The sequence below is a fragment of the Bos mutus genome, chromosome 13 (assembly GCF_027580195.1).
Source record: "Bos mutus isolate GX-2022 chromosome 13, NWIPB_WYAK_1.1, whole genome shotgun sequence".
NCBI classification, from domain to species: Eukaryota; Metazoa; Chordata; class Mammalia; order Artiodactyla; family Bovidae; genus Bos; species Bos mutus.
In genome coordinates, this window is record NC_091629.1 from 18,367,669 (window position 1) to 18,390,587 (window position 22,919).

Here is a 22,919-nt window from a genome sequence, read left to right on the forward strand (position 1 = left end):
CAGGAGGAGAAGGGGACGACAGAGGATGAGATGGCTGGATGGCATCACTGACTCGATGGACGTGAGTCTGGGTGAACTCCAGGAGTTGGTAATGGAGGCCTGGCGTGCTGCGATTCATGGGGTCACAAAGAGTTAAGACACGACTGAGTGACTGAACAGAGCTAAGACCACCATTCTGTCCTGGTGTTATATTTCAAAAGTAGTAAGCTTTGAACTTTCTGCCGTTTCTTTCTTTTCTCCTGCTGTGCCATGGGCCTTGCATGATCTTAGTTTCCCTGAGCAAGGCTGGAACCCAGGGTCCCAACAGTGAGAGCACTGATTCCTAAACCCTGGACTTCCAGGGGCCCTGAAGTCCCTCTGCCACGTCAGACTGAAGCTTCTATTGGGTTCATGTCCTCTTTATACACTAGATTTGTATCCGATTTCCTTATGGTAAATGCAGGCCAAATAAACAATAATACCTGAAACCCCCCAAAATGTTGTCACTATTATGAGATTTAAACCTTCCTTTCAAATTCAGAACACCCCACTGGACCCCCAAACTTCGTTTCTGCTTTTACCATGTTCCTTGGTGAGGGCTGCTGTCTGTCCCCATGCACCTTTTGCACAGCAGCTTATGCTTTTAACTCTCCCCTTTATGAGAAAGGTGCGCCCAAACACTCGTGAACAAAGCTGCAAGTGACGCACCGCGCTCGCTGTCCTTTCACAGGCTCCTTCTGTCGAGACTTCCCTGGTGGCTCAGATGGGAAAGAATCCGCCCGCAACGCGGGAGACCCAGCTCGATCCCTGGGTCGTAAGATCCCCTGGAGAAGGGAATGGGCTTCAGTGAATGGGGTTGCAAAAGCCAGACACGACTGCGTGCCTAACAGTATTCTTCCGTGAGCCGGACATGACTGCGTGACCAACAGTATTCTTCCGTGAGGTGACAGAACCCTGACTCCCCGACTACTGGAGGTACCGCCGCTCACCGAGCCCGCCCAGACGTGGGTCTGGAACTGGACGGGACCACGGAGAGTGGGCTTTGAGGCCTCGACTGCCATTCATGGGAAGGGGAGGCTCCCTTCCGGGTGGGTAGTTAATGGCAGAAGGTATGCTAGAGTTGCTGCAGAACATTTTTGTCACCACAAAGGGGTCATTTGCCTGAGAAAAGTAGCAAACAGGATAGCAAAACCAGAAACAGAGATTCTAATAAGGCATCTATATGCCAATAAAAATTAATTTAAAAAGAAAAATAATGGAGATTCTAGCCTGTGTTGTAACATATAGCAGCCACTCGCTCCATGTGGCTACTTTAAATAAATTAATTAAAACTACACAGAGTTAAGGGCTTCCCAGGTTGCACTAGTGGTGAAGACCCGGGCTACAAAGACCCGGAGACTTTGAGACGTGGGTTCGATCCCTGGGTCAGGAACCCACTCCAGGATTCTTGCCTGGAGAGCCCCGTGGACAGAGGAGCCTGGCGGGCTGCAGTCCTCGAGCAGAGCTGGACACGACTGAGCGGCTAACACATGTGCGCATCGTTAAACATTTAGTTTCTCGGTTGCACCAGCCACAGCTCGGACACCTGTGGCTTCGCGGCTCCCGTTTGGATCAAGCAAATACAGGCCGTTCCCCTCACTGTATTAGGTTCTCCCAGCCGCACTGTTAACATATCTGTGCTGAAGTTCTAGCCCTGACTGTTCAGCTCTGTGAACCAATAAATCTTTTTTTTAGTGAAGCAATTGGAGCTGGGTTTACGGTATTCATAATCAGAAGACTCCAAACGTGGGAGTCTCCCGTTAGCTCTCTGGAGAACATGACCACAGGATTTCAGTTTCACTGGGGTGGTTTCTTTCCACTCAGGTCAGTGCCAGAAAAAATAATCACTGGGTCCACAAAAGTGCTTAAACAAATGGCACTGAAGAACATCCATGCCACTTCATCATTTTTGTATTGTTTCCCCAATTAGAAAACAATTGAGAACGTGGATTGAATGGATCTGAAAACAGATGCCTTTCCTAAGTCCCGTGGGTGTTTATCAGCCTAAGAGTAATTAGAATAATGGAAACACACAAGAATAGAAGTTTTTTAAGTGTTTTAACGTCAATAATATTGAAATAAAATGACACGATGTGCCTCCTGGCATGGTAATATGAGGATATAACATCGCATTCGTAGTGTTCTTGCCAGATACTTGAATCTAATTATGAGGAAACAGACAAACTCGAATTGAGGGACAGTCTACAAAACAATTTGTCTCTACTTTTTGAAAAAGGTCAGAAAGCTGAGCAACTGTTTCAGACTAAAGGAGACCAGAGATGTGACATGTGAATGCAACGCCTGGTTCGGGTTAGATGCTGGATGGAGGGAGGAGTTCTCTGTAGAGGACGTTATGGGGGCAACCGTTGAGACTCTAGTACGGCTTTTGTGTAATCCATATGACTGTCTCAGTTAGATCTTTTGAATTTGATAACCAAACTGCAATTGTATAAAGGAATGCGTGGGAGAACATCCTTGTTCTCTCATGCTTGTCTTCAGGGGCTCAGGGGCTCTGATCTCTGCAACCAGTTCTCAGATGTTTCAGGAAAAACAGAGATAAAACAAGTGTGGTATGATCTGGGTGGAGGGTATAGGCTGTACTTTTCATGCAGCTCTGTTCTACGTTTGAAATTATTTCAAAATAGGAAAGCAAGCAAGCCATCAATGCAGTGCTTTTTTCCCCACCTGGAAAAAAATAGCCTAGTATTTTCCATGGCAAATTTCTCAACTGGAAAACAAAGTGCTTCACAAGTGTTTGTCAAAGCCGTTATACTACAGTATCTTTAATACAGAGACTCACATTACACTTAACATAGTTTGTGTCTGCTCTTCTGGCATAATTAATAGCAAATCCGTTCACTCTCAAAAATGTCCCAATGTCAATTATAGTCACTCTTACTTTCAGCCACTTTCTTTTTTGTAACGAAGTGTCGTATGAGTCAGTATGCTTCATGGAAAAAAAGAACTTTAGCATTTTTTAAAAAATGAATTTACGTATTATTTGTATAATGGAAAAAATGTTACCTTTACTAATAATATCTTAAATAACGTTGCTATCCATCCCTGGGGATTACAGCAAACTAGATAATTATAATGAACTAGAAAAAAAGATTTCCTATTACACGGAGAACTGAGAGCTTTTTAAAACGGGAAGGCACCTAAATACAGCTTGTAAATAAAATACAAACTCGTAACATGAATTTATAAAATACACATCAAATGTTGTAAAGCAGCTAGATGAAGACATTAGCTTTTAAACGTCAAGACTTTCCACGTCTTCTAAGGTTCTCCCCAAACTGTTGAGACCTCAGCCACCAAAGTCACTGACACACACACATAACTCTTAAAGTTTGGTCACCCATAATTAAACCTTTCATCAGTCTAAAAGATGGGAAAACCAGAGCAAATGCCATCACTAGCTGCTGCTGACCGTTAATTCAAGCACGTTACGGCACATGACCAGAAATGGGTTGGCTTTTCCTTGCACGTTTTTCTTCCTGGTCCCCACCAATGGATGATGTGTGGGGTCTACGTACATGATGTTGAATTTTTACCTAGCGGATTTGCTGTTTTTAAACTGGGGGAAGGAACTGGTTGTCATCCTGCATGCTGCCTGGCAGAGAAGTTAGTGCAGAGATCAAGCTAGCCAATTACAGGGTGACTAATTTGGAATTAGAAATGGCTCAGGAAGAGGGTGTGTTTTATATCGGGCCTTTTATGATGTTTAGTATAAGTTGAATCCAATCCATATAGGCGATACCTATACCTAGGGTGGTGATAAAAAGTGTAACTAAGTGAATTTGAATTTGAAAGAGAAACTGTCACTTTAGAAACAACTTTTGTCTAATTTCAAACAATCAAACATCTAAGTGATAATTCTGGGATGGGTATCATGTATAACCTCTTACATTCTCTGAATTTAACCACATTTTAAATGCCCTAACCCTAAGCTGGGCATCGGCAATTACAGTGAGGAGTCCTAACCACTGAAATTCTAGGTGTTGAGCTTCTAAAAGTTAAGAAAGCTAGGATCTTGTTATAACGTAGCAATTTTCTCCCTTTTCATTTTCTATTTCAGGTGCTTGCTAAATACTCGTTGGGTGACTTTTCATGTATTTTTGCAAACAAGAAAGCAGCCTTTATACAAGTCTATCTTTATTTGTAAAAAATAATATACAACTAAAGCTAATTTGATTTTTAAAATCAAAGTTCATTTAGTGATAATGTACATTTTATAATAAAATTGTAGTAAAATACTGACATTTGATAGTTTAAACAAAGTATCATTCATGTAAAAATCATGTTGCATGTAAAATTTAATTAGAAAATTCATAGTTCACAAAAGTACATATATTTTGTTGATAGCTCATGAGGACATTATCATAAACTTACTTAAGATACAGAACAAAATTCACAGTTAGCTTGACATTTAGTACTATAAAATTTTAAGGTGAATCCACGGATATTTTTGTTAATAAGGTACACTTGAAACAATTCAGACTACCAATGAATTGACGTTTTATTGTATAACCAAGATCTGTTGGTTTTACAATATGTCTAGTAATCAATCACTTCACCAATAATTTCAATGAGAGATCCAGTTGAAAAGACCACTGACATATACTTCTGGGGGGACAGTTAAAATAAGAAGCACTAGCAGCTTTGATTTCCATTTTCATGAATACATACAAGACAGATCTATATGTTTACAGTTAAAAGTTGTTCAAAAAGTCAAGCCCTGAAGTATTTCTTCCCCTAAGAGAACAGTTCTGATGTTAAAACTTTGTTAAAAAAAAGAGAGAGAGAGAGAAAGAGAGGTAGTATGTGAAAGTATTTTTACTTAAAATGTTGAACCCCTGCACCGCTCATAATATAAATGAAATGTAACCTTCTACTTACTAACATTTTGCCATTCAAGAGTTAAGCTTGTAAAACTCAACAGAATGTTAAGCCTGGAATGCCATCAGAAAAGAGTGGTTAAATAAGCGGAAGAATTTCTATGAATTCAACAAAAAGTGCTGTGTTACCTAACATCGTGCAGTTAATGGTTTAGTGATAATGTTTAGTGGTACAATGTGAACAAAATACGTTGAAGTATTCTGAGTCAAGTGATCTTCATTTAAGCAACTTTACTTCATATACTTTTACCATAGAAAATATCCTTCAAAACGGAGTCATTCGATTCTTCATTGTTTTACTAGCACACAATTGTTATAAGGTATCCATTCTAGCCCTATCATAAAATTAATCAATAAATAACTCTGAGCGCAACAGCCGTAAGCCAGGGGACTCGCGTAGTTCATACTATTCTCAGTCTTTAGATACAAGCTACGTAGTGCCTGTGCACCTCATACGACGAAACCAGGCAAGAACGAAAAGTTAGCAGCCTTACTCTTACCTTGTTCTAAGTGGATGCATCACAAAGTAATAAATAGCCTCTTAACATTAATCGAGATACACTCTACCTGTCAACGGTGAATACTACATGCTTTCCATAAAGTGTAGGCAGTGTTCCTACAAACCCCACTAAGGAAAACCCAAAACTTTCATATTAAAAGTGCACAAGGCTGTCCTGTGTATAAAAATCTCTTAGTTTGGGTGTGTTTTTTTTTTTAATGAAAATCATTCACACTACTCAAACACATTAAAAGGGTATAAAAGCAGACCAACAAAATACACAAACAAGAAAGGAATGATTTCCAATGAGATTCGGAATGAGGACAAGAAGACATGGGAGAGAGTCTCCCACATCAGCAGGGGCGATGGAACTGCCTTTCATGACATCTAAGGGATGCCTGAATGGAATGAGTTTGTAAATGTGGAAGTCACAGGAGGGACAAACGCAGATCTGATCGATTGTTAACAGTTTCTTAATTCAGGAACATTGCTTCAGTGCTTTGTAAGTTGAAGCAGCCCCTAAAAAACAGTTGGTTTGATTTCTTAGAAAATGAGGCGAGGGGGGGAAGCATTTGGAAAAACTGTTACAATTAGCAACAGAGGAACAACATTTAAAAAGTCAAAATAAAATATGGGCATATAGGAGCCAAGGTCCCCAAACTACCGAATTGACAGACTTCTTCACATTAGAAATTAAAAAATACAGTTAAGGGAAAAATTAACCAGGCTCTGCACAGCAGGTTAAATATGCAACCACTTCAAACGGAAATGATCTAGTCCTTAGGGTGTTTAGTTCTGGGAAATGTGCTAACATCCAGTTCTCTATAGACAAAATAGCAAAAGCACATCATTTCAGTAGCAAAGGCCCCTTTGTTTTAGACTTGAATTTACCTCTAACCCACCAAAGTTTATATGAATTATCAAACTACTATTTCAATAACATTTTAAGCTTGCGAGATATATATATTTATTTTTTTTTCATGCCTATCCCAGATCACTTGTTCAGAGGTATATAATGCTTGCAACTAGCCAAATTTACAAAGAGTCTCCGTGGCATCCTCGTTCAGAAGACATTCAAGCCGTGATGGTCTCATAGTGTGATGACCGTTCCATCTTCCTCTAAGAGTTTCTGATCTGGAGCACGCGTTTCGAACTCGGTGCCGGCGCCACTCGCTACTGGTGGTAAGCTCACTTCGTTGGCAGGGATGAAACCGTTCTGCCCAGATTCGAAACTGAGCTCTACCTGCGTGAGCGACTGCAGGCTCTCGGCGCTGGGCGCTGCCCTGGGGATCTGCCGCGGCTCCCCGCTGTCCTCGATGACGATGTCCTCCTCGTCGTCGCTGTCATCCTCCCCCGGCTCCAGGCTGGGCTCCGGCGGCGGCGCGCAGCTGGGGAGGCTGGTGTCGGTCGACTGGCCAGAGCTGCCCGAAGTCCGACTGTTCCGGACGACGTTGTTCCTCTGGTTGGCCGGCCGCACGGTGATGATGAGGTTGCGGCTGTTGGCGATCATCATGTCGGTGACCTGGTCGAGGCTCTTCCCGGAGACTTCGATGCCGTTCACCTCCAGGACTTCGTCATTGACAGCCAGCAGCCCCGTGCTCTGAGCCAGGCCCCCTGGCACGAGTCTGGAGATGAAGATGCCCGGGACCTTCTCCAGGCCGTGCGGGGTCACCCGGACGCTGGCCCCGTCCCGGATGTAGAAGCCCAGCGGTTTCTCTGTGCCGTACTTGTAGAGACGCACCCGGCGGTGCGTTTCCGGGAGAATGTCCACGTCGATGATGGAAGACACAGGTCGGAAGTCCTGCGGCAGGCTAATGACGATGTGCGGCTTTTTTCTGTGGTTGTCGGGCCGCAACACGTTGGTTAGAACATTCTTCTTCTTGATTAGTGTGTCTGTACCAAAGGCACTGTAGTCTGCTTCTTCTGTTCAAACAAATAAAATAAAATAATTATAGGAATGCTATGAAAGTACACGTTTATCTATGGTGGAATCTGTACAGAAAGGGCAACTCAAAACATATTTGGTACAGAAACAAAACTCGTTAAATATTAGCCCGTTGAGTGAACTCCGGAGTTGGTGATGGACGGGAGGCCTGGCGGGCTGCAATTCACGGGGTCGCAGAGAGTCCGACACGACTGAGCGACTGATCTGACCTTAAAAAACGGAGTGCAGTAGGAAGACACGCTGTGCCAGGAAAAACCACTAGGGGGCCCTCTCAAATAGTCCCCGTGAAATTACCAGCAGTTGACGTTAGGTTTTATGAAGCTCAAGGACTGAAACATTAAATACGGCAAATGAATCTCTGATAAGCCTCACACACACATTCTCGACACCATTTATAACAAGTTATTTACACTGTATTTTCCCTACATTTGTTCAAAACCCTCCAATTTGCATGTTTATATTTGACTTAATGACATGAAATTGGACACTTCTGAAGCTCAAGTACCTGTTTTAGAGGTTGGGCAGACTGTACAGGCAGATCTCTTTTATGGTGCCTCACAGATAATTTTTTTTTTAAACAAACAAGGTCTGTGGCAACCCTGCATCAAGCAAGTCTATCAATGCCATTTTTTTTCAACAGCATTTGTTCATTTCGTGTCTCTGGGTCACAGTTTGTTAACTCTCTCGGTATTTCAAACTTGTGATCGTTGATGTCACTACCACAAAAAGATGATGACTCACTGAAGGCTCAGGTTACGTTTTTTAAGCAAAAAGGTATTTTAAAATGAAGGGTTTTTTTAGACATAATGCACTTATTTGAGCCAACATTCATGTGACTCACTCCATTGAGATAATCGCTTTATTGAACCCACAATATATCCAAGGTCCGCCTGTAATTAAGTGTAATGGATAATACACATAAAATCATAATGAAATTAAATGAACGTGTATCAAACACAGAATTCTGGTCTTCTGCAAGTACACTCTCCCTCAGTTTTCTGGGCAAGTTCTTAATCTTTCATTTTCCCACTTTTCAAAGAGGCTGAGCCGAGACAGACACAACAGGTAGGGGGCTCTGGCAAAGCTGAGCGCGCCTGACCCGATAACGGGTGTGGCTTCTCTTGCTCCAGGCAGCTTCTCTTCAAGGACTGTAGGAATCTGTGTGGCCAGTCCAGCTTGTCAGAGAGTCTTGTATTTTTACATTTAAAAAAATCTTCCCATTTTAAAATGCTGCACCCAATTAAATAACAACAATAACCTGTTTAAGCTAAGTAACACCTGGGAGTGGGGAGTGACTTACTCTTCAAGTCAGCCATTGATTATTTCTGAGGTCAAACAGGGAGAACGGGGCACTAAAACGCGATCTTCTTAAATTGCGCAGCTGGAGGCAGACAGCCTACAAACCACACGCCTCGTCAGAGGACGAGGAAACAGAACTAACAGCAGGCACAGAAGGGGAAACCATGCTTCAAAAATAACTAGAGTGAGGGTAAACTAAAAAGAATCTCCAAGGATTAAAAAAATACGAATTTAAAAAGACAAAAGTACCCCCAAGATCCCAAGAACTAAAGTCCTAGTCTCCACCAGTGCTACAGAATGACAGGAACATCACCAGCCTGTGTCTGCAACACGGCTTCCATCTCCAGTTTCTTGTCCTCTCTCAGCCTCCTTATTGATGACTATTATTACCTTTACTTCATAGGAAATTAAGGGTACAAATAGGAGTACAAGTTGGAGAAGACTCTTGAGAGTCCCTTGGACTGCAAGGAGATCAAACCAGTCAATCCTAAAGGAAATCAGTCCTGAATATTCATTGGAAGGACTGATGCTGAAGCTGAAGCTCCAATACTCTGGCCACCTGATGCGAAGAGCTGATTCATTTGAAAAGACCCTGATGCTGGGAAAGACTGAAGGCAGGAGGAGAAGGGGATGACAGAGGATGAGATGGCTGGATGGCATCACCAACTCGATGGACATGAGTTTGAGTAAACTCCGGGAGTTGGTGATGGACAGGGAGGCCTGGCGTGCTGCAGTCCATGGGGTCACAAAGAGTTGGACACGACTTGAGTGAACTGAACTGAAGGGTACAAAGTACGTTACAGGCAGAAGACGGGCCCAGTTTTCTGACTAGACAGCAGTGTGCACATTCACGTCATACAGTGAATGCTCAGTGCACACTGAGAACTTCAGCGACGTTTTCTCGGGGCGCCGGAACACGCCTCAAAAGCTAGTTTCAGAGAAATGCACAAGACCAGGGGTACTTAATTTGGGGGCACTTTTACCACCGGGGGATAATTGTGCTTCATTTATGGAGAAAGTACTTACACTGTGTTCTTACAAAGACAGAAATTTACTTATAATTTGGCTTGGGAAATAAATCCACTGACAAAACAATCTTTTGGGCAAAATGTGGCCAAAAATCTATCAACAATCTTCTCCTGACTGTGTTCATTCAGAACTGGATGTGTCATTTTATAATCAGTTAAGAAAGCTCACACAATTTTTATGTGGGAAATTTCAGACGATACAGAGAACAAAACCAAGTTGCCTACATACCTACTCATGGGAAACCTGACCAAAAGCCCCCCCCAATCTGCATAATTTGGCATCGCCTCCAGACTCTGTTTGAATGCTCTCTGCTAAATTCTCAAAAGCAATATGCCCCAGTACAAAGGCACCTTTGTTCCCCCATCTAGCTAATCAGTTTCCAGCCACTGGGAAAAGAAATATTTTGGCGGAAAGCCAGGGTGCAGGGTGTCGGTTTAAAGTGTAAAGGTGAACATGTACAGGGACCAGGGCTGACGCTCCACCTGAGCACGTCTGTCAAAGTACAAAACTGGGAACGGGACCGGGGGTTGGAAACCTGGCTCATGGCAACCTTTCACTTGCATAAACCCAGGCTGACGCAACAGCGCGTGATACAGGCTCGTGCAGCAACACCTCACCTATCCCGAGCCCGACAAGCTCAGCTCACCGAGATGGATGAGGGCCTCCACCTGGAATGCCGCCGAACAGCCGGGCTGGATGTCTCACTTCTTACACACAGAAAGCTCCTGTGCTTCAGTCACCGAGAGGGAGCCCTGTGGGCCCTCCCTCTGAGCCTCTTATTATTTAAACATTAATCCCCAAACCCCTGGCTATGTCATTCCTCAGCTGAGTCATGAGTCAGGACTGAGGGTCCACTAGTGAGTGGCAGGCACAGATAAAAAACAGAAGCCTACAGCGAATATAAAGCAAACCTCAAAACGAACAAAGTATTTCTATAAATCCCAGAAACGTCCCTGCACAGTTAGCAAAACAGCGACCATTCCTGGGAGAGTCATCAAGAAAGTTTAAGACTATGATCCGTTTCAAGTTCTGCTGGAAGACAGGGAAGAATGAAATAGTTTGGGGAACTGTTCTAGTTAAGGGGTGGCCAACCTTTTTCTACAAAGAGTTGTACCATAAATATTTCAGGGTCCTGTAAGTCACATGATCTCTGGTGTAAAAGCAGCTGCAGGCAATACAGAGGGGACTGAGCATGGGTGTTTCCATGAAAACTGTTACAAGACAGCCAGCGAGCCCGAGTTTGCCAACGTTTGTTCTCATCCAAAATGATTAAAATGAAATAGATGTGGCAGCTTTTTAAAAGGATTAAATGTCACTCAAAGCAGTATTCACGTTCTGCAGATCCCTTCAGTTTCTAATACAAGGAAAATCAACCACCAGCTACTTAAGAAGCACCTACTGCCGCGTGGCCAAGCCTTGCGCTCTGTGCCACAGATCCGACACAAGCTGTGCGGAGGCCCTTTGCTTTCCAGGCGTTTACAGACTAACAGAGGAGCCGGCAATTAACCGAGAACCGGAAACCACCATGATTACAGAGATGCCAGGAGCTGTGAAGTACCCTGGGTTGAGGGAGCCTGTCAGTGGGTGTACAAGGGCAACGCCCGCCTTGCTCAAGGAAGTGAGGCTTACGCTGAGACTGGAAAAGAAACAGCAGCTCACCGGGTGGGAGGGAGGGAAGAACCTGCAGGCGCAGCCAGCCTCCGGAGAAGGTAGGCTGGGAGGGGAGCGGGGAGGAGCTAGAACCAAGTCAGCAGACAGGGCCCTGCAGACACCGGCCCCCCGGGGAAGAGGGGAGGGTTCCAGACTTCAGCCTAAGGCCAAAGGGAAGAAACCCCAAGGATTTTCTGGCTGCAAGCTGGAGAAGGGACCTGCGGGGCAAGGTAGGAGGTTACTGAGGGTGATTCAGGATGGCACCTGGCCTGGAGCAGAGGCAATGGGGATGGGAGATAAGCCTGAAAAATAATTAGAGCACAGTTTCAACAGGCTTGGTGACAAACTGATTGAAAGAAAAAAAAAAGTATGTGTCAAAGGTGACAGCCAGGTTTCTGACATAAGCAACTGGTGTCATACTGTGAGATGTTTCTCTACAGTTTCTTTTTATTTTACTTAATTTTATTTCTTTTGTTATTTTTTTTTTACAACTATTAAAATTATTTTCCTTAGGCCATTTCTGAATTAAACCCAACTCATTAAACGATAACCTTAAAACACATCTCCCAAGTCACATCTACTGCACGGCACAGTTCTAAGAGATGGCTGAAGGGCCACCCGGTTCCAGGTATCTGGGCCATAAGGCCATGTCCTGAGGCAGATGAGGCTTAAAGCAAGACCAGCAGTGTCCCCAGCATGCTCCTCTGATGAAACCTGCAGTACACACATGTTTGTCTGATGGCATACAAAAACAGTCGGCGGCAGTGCGGCAAGGAGCTGTGATGGTATCCTGATCGGATCTGGCGAGGAGTCCACGCCTGTCAGTGGGGCTCAGACCTGGCTGATCATCATCAGGACGGGATGGGAGGCTTTTGAAAAAATACACATTTCCCTGGCCATCCTCCAAACCTACAGGGATGACCTGAGTACTTTTACTGTATTTTTTTTTAAATTGGAATACAGTTGTTTTTCTTTTAAAGGTGTAACCTTTAAATATTGTCTAAGATTGTTTTCCATACAACCACCTGTACAAAAGAAGGAAAACTCTTTTTCCCTCAAATAAATGAGGAAATTCTAAACTCCAACAGGGCAAAGGGGGCTGGCAAAAGACCTGGGAATCCTCTCTGAAAATAACTTTTAAGATATCAGGTTTTTCTGTTTTGATTCTTGCTTCCACGATAACAGCCCTAGAAACAGTGCCTAGGGTTTTTCGCCTCTAATGATAAACTACTGTAAAACATAAAACTTTTCAAGATATGCAACAATGTGACCTCCAAAATCATGCTATGAAGTGGTTTATGCCTTCAATTGTGAGCTTTCACTTCAAAGAAACCTTATTTGATAGAGTGTACCAAATTTTAACAGGTCACATGGTTTCAAATTTTAAAATTGTGTTTCTGTCTGTCTTTTTGGTGCCATATCAAGTGCAACCCACTGCCCTGCTGATTCCTAAACTGGAGGCCACAGACCAGAAAAACAGAAAACATGTTATCATTAAGCAATAAAATGTAACCATACTTAATATCATGTTTTATATTAGCTTCCTAAATTTAATGTTCACTAAAGATTATGCAGAATCAGCGTTCTACTTAAGCATCTGTCCAGCTTTGTTTAGAAGAAAAAAAGTATCGCCACGAACTATAGGGCACTGCTTAACTCTGTAAGACCACAAACACCTTAACGCTGCCTAAGTAAGGTGATCCCAGGTCTCCGGGGGGCAATCTGGTAAACGTGGGCGGTGGGGGCCCTAGTTGGGGTGGCCGGAAGAGGCCCCTCTGAGACAGTCGCCCGCACTGAGGCCTGAGGGCAAGGAGGCGGCCTCCGGCGGAGCTGCAGGAAAGCGTTCCTTACAGAAGGAACAGCACGCGCAGAAGCACGGAGGCCGAGGCAAGCCCACCAGGCCGGTGGGGTTGGAAATCAAGGGGGCTGTCGTGGTTCTGGAGAGGAGGACGGAGGAAGGGGAGGCTGTGGGCCCAGATCAGGAAGGTTCTTGCTCTGTGTGCGACGGGAGCTACTGGAGGGTTTTAAGTGGGAAAGAACTGACTGACTGACTTCTCATTTTTTGCTTAAGTCATATCTGTATTAAACATAACACTTTTAAAAACAAAACTCTTCTGCTGAACACACCGCATTTTTCTAAATCCAACTCTAAGGGCTATGAATCCTACTGACATTTGCCTCTACTGCACAGAAAACTTCTGTTGACTGTGTTTACTTCAAAAGTCCCTTTTTGAAGAAGGGAGGAGCAGAAGATAACCACCCTTAAAAGAGGTTAGGATTAATCCTATGAGTGTTACAATGCCAGTAACATAAACATGTGATCGTATAATCCACAGCCTATAATCTTTCTAACAAAGGGGATAATCCAACAAGTTTGTCAGATGGCAGTAGTTTAAAAATAGTCATTCTACATTTAAATACACTTCCAAATAGCAAGTAAATTTTAATGAAAATTACAACCGCTAACAAGGAAGGCCTTTTATTCAACAATAATGATTTAAATCATTCTGTTTAAAATGACGAGTTCCACCCACATGTGCCGTCTTTCCTTCTCCAACATTCTACGCATAGCTGTCTAATAACCAGCCCTGGTCTTCGTCTCTTCTAGCTTTTCTGTCTACTCCCAAAACTTTCAACTATCGCTTTCTGCAGACTTTCAACTCTTTGCCCACCATTTCTGATTTTGCGCGTGACAAGGCTGAAACTCACTGGCCAGATAAGCTTTTTTTCTGGCCTAAGAGGAAACCAGTTTTCTTTCCAAGTCAATCTCTCTTCCAAACTATGCCTGTTTTATGGCCCTGTCCCAGCGATCAGGCTCCAGTCCAGGAAGCTATCTTCTGCTGGACTCCTCCTCAACTCTCTGACATCTGGTGAGGAGCGTGGTGCCTCTCAAGTCCTCCCCTTTATCTATCTCACCTCGTCTCCCGCTGGGGTGGAAGCAGGCAGCATCTCTCAGCTGCCTGCTCCTCACTCAGATTCATTCAGAGTCTTCCAGAAGTAACATCCTAGCTGTACCAGGCTCCTGTCACTTACTGAGGAAACCTATCTCAGGTGTCTCTGGGAAAACGAATTTGTGTGATTCTATTTGGTAAATAGTCAAGTGGTACAGACATAAGTTACCCTACCTACCCTCGGAGGTTTATTTTGTTGGTGGACTTGAGTTCCTCCAAACCCAGAAGCAAAGATACACAATCAGTGGAATTTCAGAGCCCTGGGAGTGGTCCACCGCTTATCAACTGGTTTGAAATAAAGTTTCGCCTTCAAGGGTAATCTCGGCCCACTCTCTCACACTGCTGGCTGGGTCGGTTTCCAAGCACAGCCAGGCCTGAATCACCCACCAGGACTGGGCTGGAGGCTGTCAAGCTGCCTTTCCAAACCTCCTCATTTTCCAAAGACAAAAGCAGCAGCAGCATGCATGGCGCCCAGCTACAGGCAGACACAGATACTCACACATGCAAGAGGCCACAAAGTTAAAAAAAATTTTTAGGGCTTTTTAAAGTCAAAATACATTGCAGTGCTTGCCATATACAGTGGTTATTTATTTTTTTTTTTTTTACAGTGGTTATTTAAAACGTTCTTCTGCAAGACCAATTATCAATGTTTACATTCCTCCAAAATAATGACTTACTAATTTTCCAGATAATTAACTGATTGTATTTTCTGTGAGAAACACCTTAGAGGAAAGTGAACATTTAGTGGAGGCCTAGTGCATGCCATGGCACTGCACTGAGCTCTATTAAACCCCCAAGCAATGCTATGAGATGGTATGTTCATTCTACAGATAAAGACATTGCAACCCAGAAGAGTAAACAGCTTTCCTTCAAGTACCTAGTAAGGCCAGTCCTCTTGCCTGGAAAATCCCATGGACAGAGGAGCCTGGTAGGCTGCAGTCCATGGGGTCGTAAAGAGTCGGACACGACTGAGCGACTTCCCTTTCACTTTCATTTTCAAGTACTAAACACAGCATTTCAAAGTCGTGACCGACTCCCTGTGGCCCATGAATTGCAGCCCTCCAGGCTCCTCTGTCCACGGGATTTTCCAGGCAAGAATACTGGAGTGGGTTGCCATTTCCTCCTCCAGGGGATCTTCCCAACCCAGGGATCCAATTCATGTCTGTTGCATCGGCAGGTGGGTTCTTTACCACCAGAGTCACCTTAGTTGCCACCAAAAAGGGAGAATGTTTCTCTGACTCCAAAGCCACACTCTTCCTACCACATCTTTCTGAATGGACAAAATCACATTCAATGTAAAGATTCAATATGTTCCTAATTTCCATTAAGAAAAAGAATCTAAGGGTTTACAAAGTAATCAAAACTTTCTAAAGTGCACTTAATTAAGTGTAAAGATGTTAATAAACCAATAATATCACAGATGTCTTAACTCGTTAGTTAATTTGGTAATAAGATTCACACAAAATGTCTAATTCCTTAAATTTGTGGCAAACTCTGTATATCCTATCAATGAGGAATTAACAACTTCTAATTCTCAAACAATTTCTCTGGATGTTGGTACTTACCCTTTTTCTGTATAAAGATCCTAAGCAGTGGGTTGGCCGTTGAAACAGCTTTGTGATAATTGTCGTCATTATTTATAGGTAGTAAATCGCCATGGATGTCTGCATAGCCTACTAAAACGTCAACATTGGGTATTTTATGAACATGTTGCAGTAATCCATAAAACTCCTCAAACTTTCCAGGTTTTGACCTTTCCAGCGAAAACCGACGAAATTCAGCTCCAAACTACAAACAAACATATTAATTTTAAAAAAGGTAACAGGATCCAATCTTATAATGCATGACATAGAAAAATTCACAGATGCAAGTTTCCTTTAATAAAGAAGACAGCCACAGTTCATAGTCAGAAACCTCACTGAAAGTGGAGGTCTCAGTCGTGTCTGACTCTTTGCGACCCCATGGACTATACAGTCCAGAGTATAGTCCAAGGACTATACTCTCCAGGCCAGAATACTGAAGTGGGTAGCCTTTCTCTTTTCCAGGGGATCTTCCCAACCCAGGGATCGAACCAGGTCTCCAGCATTGCAGGCGGATTCGTTACCAGCTGAGCCACCAGGGAAGCCCCTAGAAACCTCATTATCTGGAGATAAAACAGCCTAGGGAAGACACAGAAATGTGCCTGCTCACTGCTGCATCTCTGAAGGGCATTCCCTTCAAGAGACACAAGCTCAACTGAATCCCCGGGGTACCCAGGCCTCACTGGGGACTGTCCTGCAGAGTGAGTCAGCTCAAACAAGTCCTGTCTGGAGTCCAGATCCTGACAACAGTCTTCCCTCCTCACTCAGGCCACAGGGTAACAAGGATGTGCCTAAGTCTCTATTCTGACTGTCAGCAAAAAGCATCTAGGTTTCCTCCTCCATAAAAGGAGTAACAACTTCACAGGAAGTGGCAGGAATTAACTGCAGCATACCCAAGTAGGACTTTGAACTTCTTGGCATTAAGGTACCATATGAATGGAGGCATATTATATAGAAGAAATAAATCTAAAGATAAGAAGTGTCTTCCCTATGTTAATCTTAAAAAAAAGGCAGCTTTATTAATACATTAAATATATGTCATACAACTACCCAATTAGTGCAGAAGTGTTTACGTGCTTGGCACAGTGCTAGGCCCTAGAGAATGAAAGGCTCGGGCCTGCACCCGAGCTCAGCAATTAGTGGGTAAAGAGAATAATTATATGAGCGGTATTAAGGAACCACACAAACAGGGAGGCCGGCACCTCCATCATACCCAGTATTTATCTTCACAATTCTGATACTCACGTCTGCTTCCCTACTCTAGAATCCAGATGCCACGTGATTTCAGTGGTTCTTATCTGACATGAAGGACTGGCTTCATCCAGTCCATAATGAACAGGATCTGTGACTTACTCTGAAACTAATGTGGAAACCTAAGAAAGATTCATCAGCCTTCCTCAAAAAGTGCCGCAGTCACACAAGTTTGGGAAATGCTATATAACTATAATCACGCTCTTGGGAATCACTGGGCAGACCAGTTATTAAAGACGAGGTGAAGCCCTGGGGTTGATGAAAACAGAAAAAAAATTTTAAACTGTTTGCCAAATGTGTTTGACCACTGAATTCCTTTTTCCTCTAAGTATCTATTATTGGATAGTAACACTAGTTGTACTACCAACAGGGCCTTAAACATCATGCAGAGAAAGTCCCTACTGGAATCATTTGGTTACAAATGTGTCCATTCACTTCCCCAAGGACCCCATGGGCTCCCTGGATTCACCACTTCTGTTGCGGCAAAGAAGTTTATCCGCCTTGCTTATACCCATACTATTTGCTAGTTTTCAATTAAAATGAAAACTCAGTAAAACCACCTCTTACTTCTAATACATTAAAAGTTTCCAAAACACATTCCTCAAACGTAAACACTAACATTTGTCAAGAAAATAAGGTGACTCACACCTAAAGCGCTCAAAAAGTTTAGTCACACCTTCACATTTCAAAGTAAATAAAAACTGGGGAACACCCTTCATATCAGAGTCAGTCTTATGATGTTATCAAAAGTCATAGTTTCTCCTCCGTTTTCTTTATCCTGGTATCGCAACATCCCAGTGCTTCTGACTCATCCCCAGGTTTACCACTTCCCCTGGTGAACGGGGGTAACAGTTGATAATTGGATATTTTAGGGCTGCAATGCTTTTGCTAAAGCTTGTGAATAAAAATTCTTTGCTCGACTTTTTCTCTTGCTTAAATGTTATGATAAAAACAATGGGAAATTGTAAGGCTTCACAGTAGATGTGCCCTTTTGCAAAGTTAGCAGAAAAAAAAAAGAGAAATTGTTATGCTTCTTGCAGCAGAACAACAGGATTAAGAGAACTTTTTACTACATGAAGAAAAATACAAAAATAGACATAAAATTAAGACCCAATCAACAACTATTAAAACTTTTTTTAGCCTGGTCTAGTTTGGCCTGGTCATGGGGATGGACACCAGCCACCCAGCATCTTTTGGTACAACACTCTAGAAATGTAAACTTGATTTTAGGACTGGTTCCCCATGAATAATAACCAGGAAATGTACAGCTCCATGACTATTCCAGGTCTTTGATATCTAAGACTGTTGAAGGACATCACCTTGATTAAGAGCTCTCTCAACTCTACAGATATAGGAAGATAAATGTTACCAAAATGTTACCATAAAGAAAAGTCACATGGTAACTGGTATCACAACTTAACTATACTTATATTTGCACGATCCATTACTTTATTTGTACCATTTTCCCCTTTCCAGGAGCAAAGATATGACATTGACAACTTGCTTTTAATGCAGAAGAAAAAGAAATCCTGAAATGTGGATCTGCATACCACAGAGTTGGGGTCACAACCTTGTCATTATCAACTTTGTAAAAAGCTGTAATATCACCACCAAAGCAGTGAAAACGGATGTATTGTTTCACCCATCTGTCCAAATACTGTTTAAATGGTGAAGGTGTCAAGTGCTTTTCTTTAGCCCCTTAAAAATAAGTGTGCAGTTAAAACACAAGGTGTCAGAGACACACTAGAAACCGCACCTCCCCTGGGCCTGATGATCAGCGGCTAGAACACGAGTGGGACCCTTGACTCTGTTTAAGAGATACGGTTCACCAGAAGCGCAGTAGAGCAGGCCAAATATATAATGGGCAGTGTGGGAAAGATTCACAAGCCAGTTGACAGAAGAGACGCACGGAAAGCCTGAAATTCTAGTCCCTACACGCTTGAGGTTTCCTAATCTGAAAGATAAATTACCATTTGACTGTATTCATCAGAGCACCTAGAATCCCTACTCATTTTTTTCCTATGATAAAAAGTAAAAGACCTGCTACCAAGATTAGGACCATGAACTGAATTTTAAGATTACGCAATATCGTGTTTTTCTTTTCTTAACCTCAACTCCCACAAACCCAAACTAGATTTATAACAGAAATGCTGTGAGAAGGTTCAACCATTGGGCACGGAACCACTACTGCCACTATATGCTAGAGGAAAAACTCTCTCTATTTTGTTATCTTAACTCTTAGTTCAAGCACGTCACTTCAATTCGCTATGGCAATTCCATGGAGGACACAGGAGACAGTGTATTCCTGAACCTGCTGTATTTCTGTTCTTATTAAGCAGAAGGGCTTTTAAGATTAGTACCTACTGTGATATGAGTTAAGTTGAAAATAATGTTTTAAAATGTTAAAAATGAATGCAGATCTCAGTTATGGCAACTTACAGGACTTCGCTTATCAACTCCAGATAATAAAAACCCTTTTACCCCAGAGAGCCTTCCTTACTCTACTTCACTGAAAATCACTCCTGGATTTTGCATTCTCCCTTCTACCCCATCCCCGTAATCTTATACTAGGTAAAATTTATTTTTGAAGTTGATACACTTTTCCTTTTCTCCTATTCTTCCCTGTGTTTTGATCTTCCCAACTCTTATTTTAAATGTTCACGGGCTCAGCTCCATGTGCTCTCTTTGGTATTCCAGAAGGCCTAAAACTTATCTTGTAAAAAGGGCTTTAAGGTTTTGTCATAAAAAGCAGAGCTTGTTGAAGTCAAAACCTTTCTGAGCCCCTGTCTTCTCCGAGAATCAGACTAGATTATCTAAGTCCCTTCTGGCTCTTCAATTCATGAAATGCATGCTTGAGAATGTTCTTGGGGCTGCCGATCATCTTCAAATTCCAGCTTAAAACCTCCTTTAGAAAGCATTCCCTCACTAATCCCGATACACTGTCCTGCTCAGGGAGCCTTGCAATTTAGGAATTCAGAGGATACCCACACGTTGTCATCAGCAGATGGGCATACCGTTGGTCAAGAGGGAAAACACTTGACTTGAAAGAGTAGCAAGATGGAATGAGAAGGGTATCCAAACTCAAAACTGTGAAGTGCCACTCACACGAAAGGTGACCGCGTTCATTTTACAAGATTCAATGCATACCAAAGTTGCGCTAGAAAAATCCCTACAGGAAGCAAAAGCTAACTTTTACATTTGGGTGAGTACGGGTGTTTCAAACACTCTTCCCTCACATGCCAGAAGGCAGAATTCCTCCAAACCTTTCGTACCACGCTGCGCTCGCTCAAATGCCCCCCCATCCTCGGGTATGCCTTGGGCCTGACTCTCATCCTTGAAGGGGAATGATTTCTTACGGAAGGGGATTAATCGCTCGGCGGGGCTCCTGCCTTACCTGGGGGCGGGAGCGGACACAAGGCCCCCCATCCTCGGCAAGTTCATTCCCCACCGTCTCCAGCCCCCAAGTCCCCCCAGAGCGGCCCCGGCGGTCCCAGACACCCGGCCAGCCCCTGGGGGCCCCAGGCGCAGTCACTGCGGCCCCCCGCCCCCGGGCTCCCCCAGCTTGCCCGGGCCCGCGCACCTTGCTCTTCACCTCCATGGTGCCCAGGCAGCCGCTGCCCGCCCCGTGCCGGTGGCCGCGGTTCATCCTGAGGCCGGGCCCGCGGCGGCCTCCTCCAGCCGGGCCGCCCCTCGGGGGCGCGCGGGGCGAGTGCGCGGCCGGCGGGCTCGGGACGCGGCGGCGGCGGCGGCCCGGGCTCCTCCTCACAGGCACCTGCAGAGGCGCGGCCGCGGCTCGCGTCTCCGCGCCGGGCCCCGCTCTGCTGGCTCCTCACGCAGCGGGACCGAGGGTCGGACTGGCGGCGCGGCGGGCGGGGACGCGGAGCCCGCCCTCCCGGCCTCAGCGGCGGCCGCGACGGCGGAGGCGGCGGAGGGGGCGGAGCGGCGGGGACACGCGCCGCAGCCTCGCTCTCGGCCGCCGGCCCCGCGCGCGCGCGCTCCCTCACCTCGGGCCGGGCCGCCGCCGCGGCGCGTGCGCGCGCTCACCTGCAGCCTCCGCCGAACCCGCGCTCCGCCCCCACCCAATGGGAAGCGCGCACCTGCGCCCGCGGAGCCAACCAATCGGTACCCGCCTCGCGCCGCGCGGGGGCGGGGCCTCCTGCTCGAAAAGCCCGCCTGCCGCCGTTCGATTGGTCCCGGGCGGCGAGGGAGGGGTGGGATCACCTGAAGCCGAGAGGGGCCCTCCGGACCCCGCAGGCGAGCTCCAAAGCGCATGCGCAGGCCCTGTAGTTTCCGCCCAGCGAAGGCCGGCCGGAAGCGCGAGCGCACCTGGAGACGCGCTGGGATGGGTGGGCCTTTTGCGCGCGCGCGGGTGCGCGCCTGGTTGCTCTGGACCCGGCCTGAGCTCGCGCTCCGCCGGGGCGTGGAGCACGCTTCCCAGTTGGTTGCCGAGCGCCGCGGAGCTGCCGGCTTTCTGCACCCTCTTCCGCCCCTTCCACTTTGGGATGCTGCAGCCTCCAACAACGCCCCTCCATCACCCATTTGCGTCCTTTGGTCGTCTGGCTTCAACTCGGTTGCAAAATTCCAGTTTTCGCGCCTCTGCAACAGTAACTGGAGAAAAATCTCAGGGCTCTACCGGCTTAATGTCGTTGGTAGAGACTTTTCTGCAGTCCAGTCAGGTCCCGTGGGGTCGAGTGGGCGCTGGGAGGGAGGGGAAGTGGGCAAAGGCCAGGAATGGCTCCTCGAAGGTCTGTACTTCTAGATCGGCCCTCCAGGGATTCCCCGCCCCCTTTGTCTTTTAAATTTACTTTTAACCTTTGAGGATTTTTCTCTCCCTCCAGCCATTTCTGTGCTATTCGCTGTGTCTACCAGTGACAGCCGCCAGATTGTGTTTGTCTCTGTCCCTCCAGTCGAATGACCAAGCTATGTTCTTGATAACAAGACTGAATCCTTCTCTTTAAATGCCCAGAGCCGGGTTTCTCCTCTCAAGGGATCCTTTGCAGCACTGCCAGTGCTGGGGTGGTGAGGAGGAGACTCCCAGGGCCCCCCACCCATCTGCAGAGGGGCTCATCACAGAGCTGTGGAACTCTCCTGTGAGCTGGACCTGGGCCTGCGGGGGGCCGTTCTAACCTGAAATGGCCAAGAACAGCTGGCTAGGGTGCCGCATTCCGCCGGAGTGCCCTGGGCCTTCCTCACCCTGTCTCTACCTTCATCCGTCCTCATGCGGGCACCCCTCCTTCCCAGCACTTTTGTCTAGATCCAGGTTCCCCATGTATTTCGGAGAAGGACGGCTGTGAAAGGCAGCGACCCCTCTGCTTTGCTGACTATGACTCCGAGTAGTAGCATCTGCCTGAGTGCCCGCAGGTACTCAGATCTGTCTCTGCCCGGTGCTGGACCTGGGGAGGATAGTTTCTCCATATTTACATAGCCTCACCTGAGTTCAAAGGTGGGCTTCTCATCTTCCCCCTCTGAAGGGTTCAGTTCACCAAGTATTCGTGGGGGAATTCAAAGTTGTTCTGGCCATTTTTGGTGGAAGTCCAGAGGGAAGGGGCACCATCCTACGCCGAATCATTGTAAAATCTGCCTTCTCTGCCTCCTGTTCAAAAGCACCTGCTGTGTGACTCAGGCTACACTGGACATGAAGTGTGGTGCTGTGATGGGGCAGCATGGCAGTTTGGTCTCAAGACCTCTTAATACTCTTAAAAATTATGCAGGGCCTCCAGGTATTGTGTTTATGTGTAGATTTGTCTTTGAACAGTCATTGTATTAAAATGAAAACTGTTGGGACTTCTCTGGCAGTTC

At 45.3% G+C, this 22,919-nt stretch overlaps 1 protein-coding gene across 2 annotated transcripts; it reads right to left on the reverse strand.

Moving 5' to 3' along the window:
* Window positions 1-4,512: 4,512 nt before the first annotated feature.
* PARD6B (par-6 family cell polarity regulator beta) lies at window positions 4,513-21,767 on the reverse strand. Of its 2 annotated transcripts, none has more exons than XM_070381044.1 (3): window positions 21,447-21,767; window positions 15,855-16,077; window positions 4,513-7,338 (listed from the first exon to the last, which is right to left on the reverse strand). In XM_070381044.1, the coding sequence occupies exons 1-3, from the start codon at window positions 21,657-21,659 to the stop codon at window positions 6,506-6,508; spliced, it is 1,269 nt and encodes a 422-aa protein (XP_070237145.1). In that variant the 5' UTR covers window positions 21,660-21,767; the 3' UTR covers window positions 4,513-6,505. The 2 variants fall into 2 exon arrangements, with proteins under 2 accessions (XP_070237145.1, XP_005899686.2); XM_005899624.3 differs by lacking the exon at window positions 21,447-21,767 and adding an exon at window positions 20,701-21,100.
* Between the last annotated feature and the right edge of the window lie 1,152 nt (window positions 21,768-22,919).